The sequence below is a fragment of the Athene cunicularia genome (genome assembly GCF_003259725.1).
Source record: "Athene cunicularia isolate RWA chromosome 4 unlocalized genomic scaffold, athCun1 chr4_part2, whole genome shotgun sequence".
Lineage (NCBI taxonomy): Eukaryota > Metazoa > Chordata > Aves > Strigiformes > Strigidae > Athene > Athene cunicularia.
Genome location: NW_020799099.1, coordinates 21,236,181 through 21,252,627, shown reverse-complemented (window position 1 = coordinate 21,252,627; position 16,447 = coordinate 21,236,181). Strand labels below are relative to the sequence as shown.

The window sequence follows — 16,447 nt, the reverse complement described above, 5'->3', positions numbered from 1 at the left end:
GGTGGGCAGGGGTGGGCAGGTGCCTTCCCGGTGTCTAACAGCGCCGTCGGGCTCCTGTTTTCGTGGGAACGGGGGAGCGCCTGGTCGGCGGGGCCCCCCGGCCCTTCCCGCGGTCACTGCGACGGCGTTTTTCTGAGGTACAGCTGATGAGCCCAGCCGCCTCGTTCCTTTTCCCAGCTTTTCCCACAGAAACTGCCCACTTGTTTCCCCGCAGGCAGGAGCGTTAGGTTAAGAATATGAGTCTTTACAACTTGGACCGCTTTCGCTTTGAGAGGAAGAATAAAAATGCGGAGCAGGAAACCGTGTCTCCTTCGGCAGCCCAGGTGCAAGTAGCTAATTCTACTGCAGCGGGTGGTGCTGCAGGAGGGGATGAGGATGAAGCTACAGATGATAGTAACAGGCCAGATACTCCAACTTCGAATGTGACGGAGATAACTGGTGAGTCAGAGGTTTTGTATGTAGCATAAGAGAAAATGTAGAATGTAGAAATAAAATCGTTACCTTTTGTCGTGTTTTTTTTCCCCTCTTTGCTTATTTTACAAATGGACTTTTCTGTGTGCATGTATTTCAGAGTAATCTCCACAAAAGTGCCCTTATTTGTAATGGTGCTTGCTATAATTGAACCTGGACACTTACAGTCAAGTCACAAACCTTCTGATAATTAAAGCTGAAATGATTTTTTTCAGTTGAGTAAACAAGCTGCAATTTAAATGTTTAAAGTATGTTATGATATTCTAGGTATTAACTGGTAATTATTTTGCACTAATACAGTATTTCAGGATTTTCAAAGGAAAAAAATCCCTTTTTGTTGTCTAATAAATGCAACACTGTATAGACATGACTTTAGCCTAGGCCTCTAGTTAAAATGCAGTGTGGAATATCACAGATAAAAACTGAAAAGAAAAAAAGCAGTTTCTTTTCAGTTGGGCCTGGTTTTATAAAGAGATGAGAAACCTGCTGCTGATTCTGACAAGCTGATTGTGTTAATAGTGTTGTAGCAGTGTTTGTCCTCTTTCCTGGCAGCAGCTTGTAGTTTTCATGGAAATGTGAAAAACTTGCTTGTGTAGCAATTTATTGGTTGTTTGGCTGATACACTAGAGATGTGCTGTTTCTGTTTGAATTCATCAGTTAATACTAATAAACAACAGTAATGGCTGTCAGTTGCATAATCGTGTTCACCAGTAGCTTTTCTATTACTGAAGGAATAAGAATTGAAGAACAAAAATTATTTTTTGCTGATTATTTTATACGTTTTGGACATTCCATGTAACTTCTGATACGGATGTCAGGATACAAGTGGCATTGATCAGATAAGCTTTGTCTATGCACTTAGTCAATAACAGAGCAACAATATCAGTTGGTGTGGCTTAACTACATTTGTTTTGCATGCAACTTTCCCTTGGTTGAAGGCAGTTTATCATAGTACTTTATCTATGTGATAACAGAGGACCTTTCATGTACAAGGAGGAGTTACTCTTTTAAAGGTGAGCTAAATCAATATTATAGTGGATTGATATTTATTATTTCCTGAATTTTGTCTTTGTGCAGATTGACTGTTTTTGGTTGACTGGAGAGCTCTTGTGTTTACATTAGTAAATATCAGTTGGTGCTGTATGTTTAAAAAATTACAAAAATCCTCTAAATCTTGTGTTGCCAGTCTGGAGTTAAGTAGCCTGTGCACTAGCAGAGAGGATGTTTTGGTAGCAGGGAGAACTTGACACAAGAAGCAAGCAACTCTTAGTTGTGGCTTCTGCACATGTGTGCTTTGTAATGGATTACATGAAAAAACTAGCATTCTGAGAAAGTGCACTTTGGAACAGGTGTTGTCTTCCTGTTTGTAATAAGTCATTGTCCTGTGAGGTGTAGGAGTTGCTGAATGCAGGTACCCTTCTTGAACTCTGAACGTCGATGTCAGGTGATGGATGGTGCCATTTTTGTGGCTTATTTGTGATTATTTTTTTTAATACTGTGTTTTTTCCTTTAATCAACCTGTGGACTTGACTTTGTCAGGGCAAGCCTGTAGGTAGAGCATAACTACCAAGGCCAACAAACTTTGGAGCTTGTTTTTCAAAATACCGGTCTTCCTTGGCTGATATACTGTGGGGGTAGGACTGACTGAGAAGGGATGTAATAGCCAATTTAGAGGCATGAGTATGAGTTTAGGTATGAAGTAATAAAAGGAAAGATGAAGGGCCGCCTAAAACAGGAACTGTTGTGGAAGGCTAAGTGATTGTGGGGAAAACTAGTGGGAGATGATGGTAGCTACAAATAAAACAGAGTAGAAGTGCAGCCAAAATTACAGCAAGTGGCTTGCTTAAGTAAGAGTCCATGGACACATGCTGGTGTAGAACTGGGGTGCTTATTAATATTTAAAATTCAGATATAATTGCTAGTACTTAATGCTTCATCTTTTACAGATACTGAGTGTTTAAAGGAGTGGTTTGATATTTTTTTCTGCTTTTTTGCACATCATTGTTTTGTAAACCATTTAAAGGAATTAACCTTTTAAAAAAAAAAATCAATCTTTTCTACATCTATAGAAGTTAACTGAAAGCACTTAGATTTTATCTGCAGGACATGGGGCACTTAATCAAATCTAGTTTCCTCTTTTAAATTTAGCAAATGCTTATCCTCCATATTTCCTAATATTGACAGGAAGACAGAAGTTTTCTTGCTCTGGGTCAAATAAAATGGACAACGATTTGATTTTTTTCTTTTATTATCATGGAAAAAGTACAGAGATGACCAATTTATGGTACTGTGTGCTCACTCTACTGCTAAATACTTAAGTCAGAGTATTGAGTTGTTTTGTGTAAGAAGCAGTTTACACCAAGTTAACTAAAAAAAACTTTGCTTAATGCTCAGTAAATCATATGAGGACAACAATTACTTGTATTTCTTCTGAAGAGAAACACAGATTTACAAAATACTGGTACATGAAACTGGGGAAATGAGGAAAATGTTACTCATTTCACACAAACAAAAGATACTAAATAGTTATTTTTTTGTCCTATTTCATTTGGTATCATGCAATCATATTGCATATGTAAAAAGAGTTTTTAAATCAGACTTTTTTTCTTCAGGAGCACAAATCATTCAGTATAATTTCCTAGGGATTTCTTTAGATTTCTGTTTTGTCAAGTGTCACAAAATATGCATGTAATGAAAAGATGTGATTGTTTTAACTTCACTCATATTGGAAAAAAATAGATGGTGTCTGTTGTGTAATGAGATGCCATCTTTTTAGTTATTTTTTGTTTTGTTTTCCCAGAACAAACTAGTATTGGTAGATTGTTCTGCACCCTGGGTATGCATGTATGTAATGCTTCTTGTTGCTTTCTATTGAACATGCATACCCTACACTTCAATAAGCAGTTGTAGTATGATGGCCAGAAGAACTGGTCATCTCTATATGCTTGTGTATATTCAAAATTACACAGGCTGGCAGTGACTTTGCAGTTAAGTTGTAGGTGGTAATACTGAACATACTTAACTGAGGAGTAGAAACCAACTATGGGGGCACATCAAACTATATCTGAAAGATACCTCTCTAAAGAGTTGGAAAAATGCATTGGAATGGCTTACTACAATTTTCTGTAAAAACTAGTATTACTTACTAAATGCACACATTTGGTTTCTATTAGTCTCTTAAGAAAACAGTGAAGCTATCGTCTTAATTTTCAATTAGAGGTTTTTAATTATGTGAATAGCCTGGTATACTAAGATAATGAGATTATTCCAGTTGTAGAAATGGAGCAGAACTGTATTAGATCTATACAAGTTAGAATAATTATGATCATGAATTCCAAAATGAGATTGGTATTTGAAAACTGTGCTTACAAAGTTTCTACAGTAAACTGAAATAAAAGTTGTAGATTAAACTAAACTATTATATATAGTCATGTTATTGATGGTTGATTTTCTTATAGCCTCTCTGTACTATTCAAATATATAACCCAAATTACTGTACTTCTGGGTTATGATACTGTGTGTCACTTCATTTGCACTGGGACTGTGGTTTTTTTGTTTTCATCTGTCATCATTTTCCTTATGATCCAAGGAAGTCATGTCTTTCACTTATGTCATAGTTCATAGAGCATAATTCTACTTCCAATATTTCTGAAAAAAAGTAACGACTGCGATACCTAGTGAACTTTTCTGAGGATTCATGGGAAGATGTGGTGAAGTAATTGTTTTGAAATGGTCTCTTTAAGAAGAACCTTAAAGTGACACTGATACTTAGGATTATTTTAGCAAATGAAAGACTTTCCTTTGAAACTGGAGTATTAATTAGCTGGTGGATGTGAGCAGCATGCATTTTATGCTGCTTTCCAAAAGTAGGTGGAAATTACTTTCCATTTGACAGTGTGTATTGCGCAGTGTTAGTAAATGTGGTAAGCCTCTAAGTATTACCTCAGTTTTGGTTTTATATGGCAGAGAAGAGCCTGGCTTTCTCTGAACGTGATGTATGGTTTGTGTAGGTGGTTATCCTGAGAATTACAGGGCAATGTATTATGCCCCTGCACTAGGTTTATGCTTCCCAAAAGACTGTAGCAAGTATGATTTAAAAAAAAAATTTCCAGGTGAAGTTTTTTCAAGAGCAGTTGAAGCTATGTCTTTACTGACTAAACTGAAGAAAATACTTGCTCTAACATTATTAAAAACAGTTGCATTTGAGTACATTCATCCATAACTTAACCCTGTCTCCATATAATCAGGCAGTTTGATCCAGATATTCTTAGGGAGTCTCTTGGTATGATAGCAAAAGTTAGTTGCTGTTTGGTTTGGTTTCATTGTTTACATCTTCAGTTAGGGGTACTTCTGTGTTTTCCTGTTTCTCGCCTTAGAGTGAAACACTGGTGTTATGATTGCAGGCATTCCTTAATAGTTCTTTTTAATTGCTTATAATCAGGAAATTCTGCCTCCAGTAATTACATGCTGTGGCAATAACTGTTTAATCTGTTACTACTCGACAGGGTTATAATTTGCTCTAAATATGAGGCCTCCTCATTACATGTGATTTTCTGCTCTCTTCCCTGCCTCCCCTCCCCCCTTAACATAGGATTCTGTTTGGTGGAATAGGTTAAGGAGTATGAGAAGATAGTAGTGCTTTTTTACGAGGGAGAACACTTTCCAGACAGCTCAGCATTTCAGAGGTATAGGAGTTGTCATGAAGATTGGACAGTGATTGCTATGTGAAGTAAAAATTAAAAAAAAGTCACTAAGTGAAATAATAATTTTTTTTATCTAAACCTTTTCCAAGGCTTATATTGCAAAGAATAAAATTAAAACTGTATTTTTTTTTAAACTTCCTTGTTTTGTTGTTTTCTTAAAAAAACAACCCAATAAGGATGCTTCTTAGCAAAGCTATCATGAGTACCTGTTATTTGCATGTCATGTTACTTGCAGAAGGAATATGTTTGGAATACAGTCTAACCTAAGAGGCAACGATGATGAAAACCGGCTTGATCAATTCTGTTAATTCAGTAGAGATGTGAACTTCTTATGTCTCTTATAGACCTGTTTTGATATTTCCATTCACATCTTTTCATGCATCTGATATTTCTGTTCTATTGTAATAGCCCTTGATTGGCTAATCCAACTTTGTAATCTTCAGAATTTTCCTCCTTTATTTTTCTTTGCTAGAGAGGAATTGCTGAAATAAATTTGCCCACATCTTTGATAAAAAACTAATTAAAATGTTTGATACCTTCCCAAAGGTCTCTCTTGCCCTTCTGTATTTATCTTAACTTAAATGGTTTTCAGGTAAAGCAAAGCAACTGTGTCAAGGACAGCATGTGTCCTTCCAAACATGGACAGATAGAAGAAGGTACCACTGAGTTAACTTTCTACTGCCAACATGTTGCTTTTGGTTGCAGGGAGGTCTGTCTTGGGATAGTATGTTACTGCTTCAGAACTACTAATTTTTAGGCCCTTCTAAGTTTACATGTGTTTGGGCTTTTCAAGATAACAAGATTAATTTGCAGAATGAGACTCCTGCCTCTTCTAAAAATCATTACCATAATCCTCTCAGGTTTTGAAAGCGATAGAAAAAGTTTAAATTTTTATGATAACCCAATTAAGGCCATTTATCACAGATGAAGGAATTAGACACCATGTAGCTCACTTCTGCATTTAATTATCAGATTAATTTATTCTAGGCTCTTCTGTGTCTAGCTTTGAAAACTGACATTGCACTCTGTAGTAACTTGACTCAGCAACTTTCTGTGTTAGTGAATGGAGGCAGAAGAAACTACCTTTATTTCCAGCTGAAATTATGGTTCCAGAGTTAGCAGCTGAGAAAGCACTACTGGTGTTTGGATTATAGACACATGAGTTTTAAGAAAGGACTGATGTGCTAGAGGGGAGAGGATGCCCATAATGCTGTAATTATATTATAAGAATGTAAAATCCTTTCATATGAGGACTTACACTGTCAGTTGTATCATTAAAAGTCAGCTCTTTGAGGAGTGTTGTAGCTGCCTCTCTTACACCTTCCCTGTGTAATTGTTTTGGTGTGTGTTCTTATTCATGATTCAAAGCTCTTTGGTGTAGGAAATGAGTGTGAAGATTATTTTTTTTTCCCACCCATCTGCCACCCCAATCCAGAGTATGTTACTGTCTGTTGTCCTTCACTGAGGCTTTTAATAATAGCTATTCTTTTTCTAATTTTGGAGTCTCTTGTACTATTTCTCTCTTGCTCTGTGTTCTCACCCATCTTCTTACAGTGTAAATCAGACACTGTTAATAGTGGGGAGCTCCTGTTTCTTCAATGCCAGCCACATAGGTGGGATTTGTTGTCATGTCACCAGGTGGCGGGGTGCCCAGTGGTGAGTGGGGGAGCCCGGATAACCTGATCTGAAGGTGGGGAAGGGGAGGGATCAGAGTGGTTTGATGAGGAACAAGTGTGGGGAAGATCGAGGGATGGGGGGATAACAGGGGTTGTTTACATGTAGGTCAGTATACTTGTCTGGCCACACCCTGTTCGTGATAACCATAGTCAGTCCTGTCTTCTCCTTAAAAATCCTCCTTAAGTACTTTCCGGGGTGAGGGGAATCTGTTCTGTGTGCATGGGGGTCTAAGTGCCAGCATCTGGAGTGAGGACCAGGGGTCATGGGGCCCATGCATCCGGGGTGCCAGCAGCTGGAGGGACCACCGTGAGTGGGAAACCAAGTGATGGCCAGGTGGGCTGTGGAGGCCTGTGTGTCTGTGGTGCCACCCCCTGCACAGCCCTGGTGGAGGGAGTGGGGGTACCAGGGGACAAGCCAGAAAGCAGATAAAGTGGCCTGGGAAGCCAGGGAGGGACCAGAGGGGCAAGTTGCCCACTTGTATGTGGGACAGCCCAAAATGAGGGGTGCCAGCCACTGGATGGGGTGGAGAGATCCTCAGTGTGTGTGGGCCTGTGCGAGGGTGTCTGTACTGACAACCAGAGTGGGGTACAGACTCTGGGGGCTCTTGTGCTGTGGTGCCAGCAAGTGAGAAGATTGAGGCTCCATCCTGGGTGGGCTGGGTGTCTAAGGCCAGTGACTGGAGGGGTCCCTGTGTGTGATGCCAGCGGACCTTTGTCCTGATCATCTAGGGAGCAGGAGGCAGCTGTTTGTGTGCCCCTGGTTCTGGAGCAGAGAAGTGAGTATGGACTGATAAGAGTGAGTGTGGACTGATAATCAGATAAGAGATAAAATTGCCAGTCACCTGGGAATCAGATTCTTCTTTAGCACTGAAGAAAGATAAACTTTTTATTACATCTGGTCAGTAAGAAATATGGAAATGGCAGGTTATAGAGGGCTTTAGGTGGAAATTAAAACATGGGTTTCTCTGCTGAAACAGGAGGTTGAAACAACACTATTCTTACTTTAACTCTCTGACAGGCTGTTGCGTTCTTTCATGAATTAAAAGCTGAGGTGATGATACTTATGTGCTATTCCTTATTTCTCTTCCGTTTCCTAACGGATGGACTAATGCTTGGTTAGAAGTATGTTCAATATTTTAGATAGGATTTTCCATGCGTGTAGCTAAGGTCATCTGAACACTTAAGGCTTCAGTGATTGCTTTTAGGAACTGTCACTGAACCCTTTACATTTCCTCATGGATATTAAAGAAGTTTGAGGTATGCTTACTCCCATCCCTTTAAACATTGTTAAGCTCCATTTTCAAGTTCTTCCTTTTCAGTAATGTGCTGTGTAACATTTGGTACCATATGTTTTTTTATTTTGCTGGGTACCTTTCCCTTTCAAAGACAGTATTATCTGGTAGTTTCCATGTCAGCAAATTGCTTGTACTTTTAGGTTTTATCTTTGTTTTATTAAATGCTGGCATAGCGAGTTTTACATTTATTTTCTGTAAGATTACTTTCATACAGAAAATGTTCTCTGTGGCTGTCACATTCTCTGTTCCATGCATTCTTCTTCCACTCTTCAGTCATGCCTTTAGGGGCCATATTTTGTCTGGTCTTAAAATTCCTCAGTTTACCAGCTTTTTTACAGCACTGGGTGTTAAAATGGGCAAGTGGTATAAAGGAGTGAAGTCTTGAATATGTGGGAGAGCTGCAGTAGGTTAGGCTATGTGTGGTTCTTGTTTTATGAAAGGTATGAGCCATCTTGAGTATTTTTCTTCAATTACTGACATTAAACAGCACCCTTAAGAGGTGGCAATTGCATCCAAGTATTTATTTCTTTTTAATGCGGGTTTAAAGATGGAAGAGCTAGATGCTACACATTCAGTCTACATGTATCAACTAAAGATTATGGTAGAACAGTTCCAACCTGCATAGGCAATGGGCTGAACCGTGTGTTCTACCTTGCCCAGGCTTCTATGGGAGTATCAGAGTTTTAGTTAGAACCACCTTGAAATACATAGTATAAGCAGTTAGAGCATACTGTGCTGAAAGAGGGTGACAGAGCAAAGTAATAAAAGTGTAGGCTTTTTGATTTTGTTCTGTAATGTTCTAATCCTATGTCTGCTTCAGGTTCAAGACCTATTTTATATGTCAGGTTTTGTGTAGATTTCCATTGTGGTCTTGTTTTCCCCATTTAGATATATAACATGAAACATATTTCCATATGCTGCTTCCATGTTAAGAACCATCTGGAGCATAATGTGGAAAGATTGGCTAAATAGTTTATATCTGTATAGGAGCTGCAAACTTACCTGTCAAGTTCCTTGATGTAGCTTCCTAGTTTTCTGCAGTATAACACTGACATTCCCTTTCTGAAAAGCTATCAAGACAAGCAGATCATAAATCAGGCATTAGATATGCCAGTACATTTCTAACCATGTCCTGATCAGCCTGGAATTAGTTCAGAGGATTTTACTGATTATTCATTTTTCCAGAAATAAAAATTTATATGTAGTTATTAACCTGAAATACATGGTCTTTTAAACCTTGTGGTATAAAAATTAATTTGTTTGAGGTTGTAAGTCCTAAGTCATTGTCTCCTATCTTATCTTCTATTGAAATGTTTTGTACAGAGTACTCTGCCATCCCAGAAACTCCTGAAGACAAAAGGATGAGGAAACAATCTTATTTCAAGCATCGAAGAGGAGTACAGTTCCTAGATGTGTCTTCAGACAGTGAAGATGAAGAACCAAGAAACTTTAGTGCTGCAAAAGAAAACAGGGTTCCAAGGAGAGATGTGGTTGTAATGTATGCTTTAAACCAGTTTCCTGTAATGGTTGTGCAACCTGATGTGATGTTCTAAATTGAAATACTGACTTGAAAATCAGAGGCTAGGTTCCAGTTTACTGGTTTGTGATTTACCTGCCCATAACTAAACTTTACTGGATTTCCAGGGGAGAAGAATTGAGCTCTTAAGCCATTTTCTCAGAGAAGACACTTGATAAGGGAGGAATTTTTTGATGTTGAATGATGTGTGATGTTCGTTATACACTTGTGCATTTGCCCCTCAGAAATCCTTTTAATGGCACTTGAAAGCTTAACGGTTAAATATTTGCTTTAACAGTTTTAAACTCTACTGGAGTTGGTTTTATCTCGTTTCAGTTTTTTATGAAACCGTAGTGGACAGGAAAGCAAGTAGAGCTTCAGTGTGTAGTATAAGAGTTCCCGAGCTAAAGTTAAGTATTAGTTGCATGATGTGGTTGCTGTGCTTATTAGAAAGTTTTTCTTTAGTGATCTGGAAATTTATATTTTTGAATAAGCTGGGAGAGAAGAGAATAGTGTGCAAGAGTCTCTTGTGTGGGTGCTAAAAAGGCAGCATTGAGAGTGCAAGGGAGACAAGATGTAGACAGACATCTCATGTAACCAGTTGGAATGGTTTAAAGAAACCCCAGCTATTTATTACCTGATAGATACATGTCTGTGTGGCTGAAATGTGGTAACTGTCTGTGCCCCTTAAATGTTCTTGTGCTAAGTAAAACAAGATGGCTTAACCTGCTTTTTTGATACTCTGGCTGAACTAATTGGCAGAAAACTTTTATGGGAATAGCAACCTTAATAGGTGTAGTCTCTTGTCAGATTTCAGTCCTTATGCAGAGCATGGAGTTACTGGAGCTTGTCAGCAGAAAAGAAATAATGCTTTTCCCTGCTGCTATTATCTGAAATTCTTGATATTTTTTTTAATGCATCTTCCCCAAAGTTTCAACTTAAATCGTAAACAGAAACAGGAGTTTGCTCTGCTAACTAATAAATTTTAGGTTTTTTCTGCTTTAAGTTGTAGATTGTGCAAGGATACAGAGATGGCAGGCTGGTTGCATGCACTGAATTGGCTTGTGTGCAGTGCTGTGTAAAATGTAGTTATGCTGCTTCTGGGATCAAACCTGATTTGGAAACAGTACGAGTGATTTTGTGCCATATGGAGCTGACAGTGATAAGTCATGCAGGATCCAACTTGCAGAGCCACAACATGCTATTTCTAGACTGTTTCAGTTACCAAGAGTGAGACAGACAGCAATGTGGTTCCTAGTGAGATTGATGAACATGAGCTATGTCCTCTTGTACTCTTCATTATTGCTGCGTAGCTACTGACCTCTTATGCACCAGGCACCACAGTGCCTGACACTTGGACATGGTGTGTTGGCTCAGGTGCTAATTGATGTGTACTGAACCCACTGAGCTGTCTCACAAGTGGCAGTCTGGTTGAGCTAATAACGAATTGAGGGGCAGGGGTTAGCTTGGATCTGGCCAGGTTTATGAGCTCTGGCTTGTGCTGAACTTCACCTGGCTTTGCACAGTAGCAGTCAGTTGAGTCTCTGCACTGTGCGTTTTAGTGCATGTGTTACCTAGTGTTTGAGGGTTTTGTGAATTTTTTTTCTTTCTATAGAGTATCCCAGCCCCCCTTGCCCTGAATAAGGGATAGAGCAGAAAGCAGGAAGTTCAGAGCAGAAAGCATGTCTTTCCTAAAAGGAAGTCTGTTGCACCTTCGTGAGCAGAGTCACTGTCTGGACTCTGCTGGAAAAAAGCAGAACTATTAACACAAGGTTTTGTTTGTCAGTCATGCTCATTTAGCGGTTGAATGAGTGTTTATGCTTGATAAGATTGTGATTGTACTGAGAGGACAAGATTTATGATGTGTGCAACTCTGGCTTTATTGACAAGTATCTAGAAGTTAATCCCTGATAGGAAAGAATAGGGTAATTCCAATGTTACCATTTCCATTTGGATTTTTTTTTTAAAATGCAGTTTATGAAGAAATTTTTTTCCTTAGCAAGCCAAAAAGATCTGAAATATGCTAATAGAATTTTGATGTGCCATGTCACTAAGAATTTTTTTTAAAATGGATGACTGATTCACCTTCTGAAGCTTACAACTGGATGTCTTGGTGGATTGAAGAGGGTTCTTTTTTGCTTTGAGGATTTTTTTTACTCTTAAGAGGCACAGCCAGATAGTTCACGTGGCTCTGTGTGCCTTTTGAACTGGATAGGGAGAGGAGGATTATTTAATGAACAGTTGTCTCAAAATAGAGTGTATCTTCTACATAAGTGACATGTTACTGCTTTTTTTCATAACGGTATTGGAGTCTGCCTGTTGCAACTGCTAAAGAAAGATACAGTGAGGAAAACCAGGTTTCTTCTTAGTCTTTTACCTGTATCTACATAAAGACACCTGCAGGCAAGCCTTTCTGATGGTGAAGTCCCTATGAAATGACAATCTTCATACTGTTCAATTAATTTTCATGCAGGAGAATTTTCTGTGTCTGGAAGACAGTAGGATGAGAGGCCTGTGCTTACATTCAGTCTTGTCTGTGCAACTGGATATTGTAAAAAGTATATAGGGATTGCTTTTCCTGCAGGTTAGGTCTAATAATATATCTTCCACTAAATTCAGGACTTGGCTTTTTTCAGAAAGGTTCTTCCCATGTTTAGATGTTTAAGATGCTGCATAAGGATCTTTGACTTTTCTTTCTCGGTGAACTGAGAACTCAAAGAATTGATACTGCACGTGGAAAGTTTTTACAAAGAACTTATCCACAGCTTTTTATCTGTTGGGCAAATAAATACGAGCAAGACTGAGACAAACTTGACATGGTGTGCTGTAATTCAGATAGTTGAAATGATGAAATATATTAAGATGGTGGTTGCTAAATTGGCAAGTAATCTTTTATAGCAGAATACGAGGTTAAGTTATGGTATTTCCCTTGTCTGTTTCTCCTGTCTTCTTTCCTTTGCTGTCTTGAAATGTGTTTACTGTAAACAGAAGACTGTACTTAATTGTACATGCTTTGTTTTGTTGTGAGTAGGAGGTTATCATTTTGGGTACAAGTTGATTCAGTGTTACTGAATGCATTTAAACACGTTTTTGAAATTCTGCTGGCTTTGGTTTACAGTAACATTCTTGGTAGAGTAAAACATTCATAAGCAAAAATAAATTTTATATTTTCTTCTCTCATACTTCATAGTTCTGACCAGTCTGATGATGATGAACAGCCTGAAGATGAACTTTCCCAGTTGGCGTATGTAAATGGTGGGGATCAGTTGCCAGCTGTGAAGAAGGGTGTAGAGGAAGACATCAGAGATGCAAAGCTGCAAACACTGAAGGAGCTTTTTCCCCAAAGAAGTGACCAAGAATTACTACAAGTAATAATGCTCTGTTGTTTTGATTTATTTTGAATACTACTTTGTAGGTAGTGGATCAAGCTTAATATTTAGGCTTTCTACTTTAGGAAGAAAGAAGGAGTTGCAAATAGCAGTTTTGGAATTTTTCTCCTGGATGTTGTAATAAAATTTACACTGTAGATGCCCGGAATGTATCAAGGTTCAGTTTTTGACCACATAGAATGCATTCAAACCAAAGAGTGGTAGCAGCTCATTGTAGCTTAGAAACTAGCTAGAAATGACATGTGGTGTGTCTGACTGCTGTTCTGTGACTTCAGTGGTGTTTTTAACTACTCATTGGTAATGTAGTGCTGATGATATTTACTCTCAGGAGAGTGTAAGATAGATTCTGTATCAGCAGAACTTGATCCATAGAAGTTGTGCAAATTTTTGTCCACATTACATATCCACAATGTTTTTGAAGGAATGCAACGGAATATTAGGCAGATCTATTGTTCCTTCATGAAGGAGCTGTAAAAGTCTGTCCTGACAAACCCTACACAACTGATGAAGGCTACTGAAGAAAAATGAGGTTTTTGAAAAGGAAATTTTATTTATAGCAAAACTGTAAAGTGATCTTTACAAACGTGAACAAATACTTGGGAATCAGGGTTCTTTATAACTTCATTTTTGTGTTTTTTCGTATTTGTAACCTTTGGGCCATTTGCTTCTATTGCTGCTATCTCACTTGCAAAAGGCATTCTGAAAGTCTCAACATCAAGTAATTTGTAAAAATGATTATTTTGAGATAACACATGGATAAAGAATCTAGAGCTACAAGGAAGTATAGATGAACTTTGAGGCATATTATAAGTTTCATGCATGTGCTTTCAGGAAATTGCCCAATGTGACATAACAGTATACAGTCGAGTTAGGAAATTAGTTCTTTGTATCATCTGGGCTTGTGACAGTAACACTGAATAGTTATTGGAAAAAAACTTTTAAGTAAACCTGCACAGTAGATTTGTGAAGTAGGAAAAAAAAAAAAAAGATTGTATTAGAAATATTTTCCAGTAGGTATTTTAAAGTGTTTCCAAATATAGCGTGTGATCAGTATAGCTAATTTCTGCCTGTTAATTTTGTTCTTGGATTTTATAATATGTGTATTTTTGCAGTGTTTTTTAAAGTCTATTTCAATCACACTTTTCTATCATTGCCTTACTTTGTTCAGCTGTGTAAATCTCACCACTTAGCAGTTGACATTTTTTTGCAGTTGATAGAATCAGCATGCACAATGGATGAAGCAATAGCTGCTGGTTTGAAGTTCAATGATGAAGGTATGTTTAACAAAAAAGACAGCTAAAACCCAACAAAAACCCAACAAAACTTTAGAAGCTGTAGCTAATTCAGTGAAGTAAACTTGGTTGGGAGGTATTTAAAGTCTTAAAGGATATGCTAAAAGTTATGCTATTGTTTGTGTGGTGTAATAACACAAAACTGAATTACAGGCTTTGCATGGGGAAAGATGGAAAGAGGATGCAGACTAAAATCCAAAAATAGAACATAAGAGGAATTTGTTCTGTGAAGCTCAGGATTGCTTTACATGTGGGACATTAAGTGATTTCTGTTCTTGCTGGTTCCTTCTTTGCCCGGAAGTTGAGGCAAATAGAAATGAGTTAGCAATAGTAATTCTGAATATTGTAGGTGAGAAATCTGGTGCTAGGTAAAAAAATACACCGGATTATTTAGCCACTCATAACTAGATACTGTTTGTGTCAAGGCCCATCACAATTTTCTCATCAGGCTGACTTCAAGACTTGCTTGTAATTCAGAATGAGAGCTATTAGTCTTAAACTTAGACAAATCCCTATGGCTCTGTAGCAAAACAGCCATCAAACCATGTCTTTGAGACCTCAGAGTTTATTTAGGGTTTTTTGTTCTGCATCTGAATTTATGCAGTCTCATGCTGTTATCAAAAAAAACCCTAAACAAACCACAAAAAAAAACCCACCCAAACAAAAAGCCCAGCACATGACTGTGGGAGTGTGTAGTGATAAGCATGTAAAAGGGTCATCATTCTTAGGCTTTGGGTTTGTTTCTTAACATCACCCAAGTCCAGGGTTAATCTTATATTAATCTTCTTACCTGATTTACTGGGACTGGTGGGGGAAGAGTGGAAGATTGGTATGAATATTTAGGTAATTGTAAAAAGTTGATTTGTTTCATCAGTCCCCTTCTGTTTGCTGTTCAGTTGCCCATGGTTCTCCTGAGAAATCTTTGTGGTTTGGATACAAAGGAGAAAAGCTATTTGTTGTTCACTCTTGATTATTTTAATTGTTCGAAGTGGTTCATGTGTCTTCATGCAGGATCCCAGGGATTTGGAACCAATATGTCTAGGAAGCTCATGTGCTGAGGGAGAACAGTTTTATTCCCTTTCTAAAATAGAAGATTTTTTGCTAATTTGGTCCCCCCTGTTGTACTTATCATATTTTCATAATCTTATATAGAATTTCAAAGCCTTTTAACAATTATCAGAAAGTTTGAAAACATTTCAAACTAATTTTAATAGCAGGTTGCTTGTGTGTTTTGTTTGGGGATTTTCACCTAACCAGACCAACATTTTAAAGTTACATGTGCATGACCAGATTCTATAGATGGGAATTCCTGGATGCTGGCAATAGAAAACTAAAGCTGGCATATTTCTGAGGGACATGCTGCTTCTGAGTGTTGCTGCTCCTGGAAAATCCCTTCCTGGAAGGCTATGATTACTTTTCAAGGGTTTTGATTAATATGAAACCAATTTAAGCTAGTATATATCCTTAAATTTTGTTGCAGTTCAGTGTTTGAACTAAACCACTTTGATTTCTGGTATGTAGGTCCTGCCTTTTGGCCATTTTTGTGTTGATCTAAGAATGCTGTTTCACATCTTTTCAATATGAGCCCATAGAAAGATCTTGGCAGCAAAATTTTCACTAATCACAGCTGTTGTATAAAATATTTAGTTAGGAGTAAGCATGCCTGAAAGTGGTAGTATAAATCACCTCATTTTGGACACATATTTTAAAACTGGAGACATTACTGAACATCTGCTTATCTATATCAATTTATGATGCACTTTACTTGTGAAGCATTGACTGTGTGAGAGGTCGGGGACAAGATGCAGTTTTGTGAAGCATGGCTTTGCTAAAAAAGTGTGGCCGAGTTATCAAATTTTTTTGTTTTTTCAAAATGGCAAAAACATATTATAGCTTGAATTTCGTGGTTGTATATAGCTAAAACAAGAAGCATTGCAGATGACTTACAGGTATAAAGATTAGATGTGTCACACTGAAAATATGTGTATGAAAGAAAGATGTGAACTTACAGTAATACCTGTTACTTGTGATTTTTCTGGTGGTGGTTTCTGTACATCTTAAACCATGAAATAAATCAGTGAGGGTGCTTCTGAGGTGAAGCCACA

General features: G+C 37.9%; 1 protein-coding gene across 2 annotated transcripts in view; it reads left to right on the top strand.

Annotated features, from left to right (window-relative positions):
- Nucleotides 1-161: 161 nt before the first annotated feature.
- The window catches only part of SMARCAD1 (SWI/SNF-related, matrix-associated actin-dependent regulator of chromatin, subfamily a, containing DEAD/H box 1), a 41,768-nt gene continuing 25,482 nt past the window's right edge, over nt 162-16,447 (top strand). Inside the window, exons 1-4 of one of the 2 annotated variants that reach the window (XM_026847617.1) lie at nt 162-438; nt 9,469-9,643; nt 12,852-13,029; nt 14,261-14,324. In XM_026847617.1, coding sequence (XP_026703418.1) covers nt 237-438; nt 9,469-9,643; nt 12,852-13,029; nt 14,261-14,324 — 619 coding nt within the window. In that variant the 5' untranslated portion in view covers nt 162-236. Of the gene's footprint in view, nt 439-9,468; nt 9,644-12,848; nt 13,030-14,260; nt 14,325-16,447 lie in introns of both variants that reach the window. The other variant, XM_026847616.1, reaches the window with a different exon arrangement.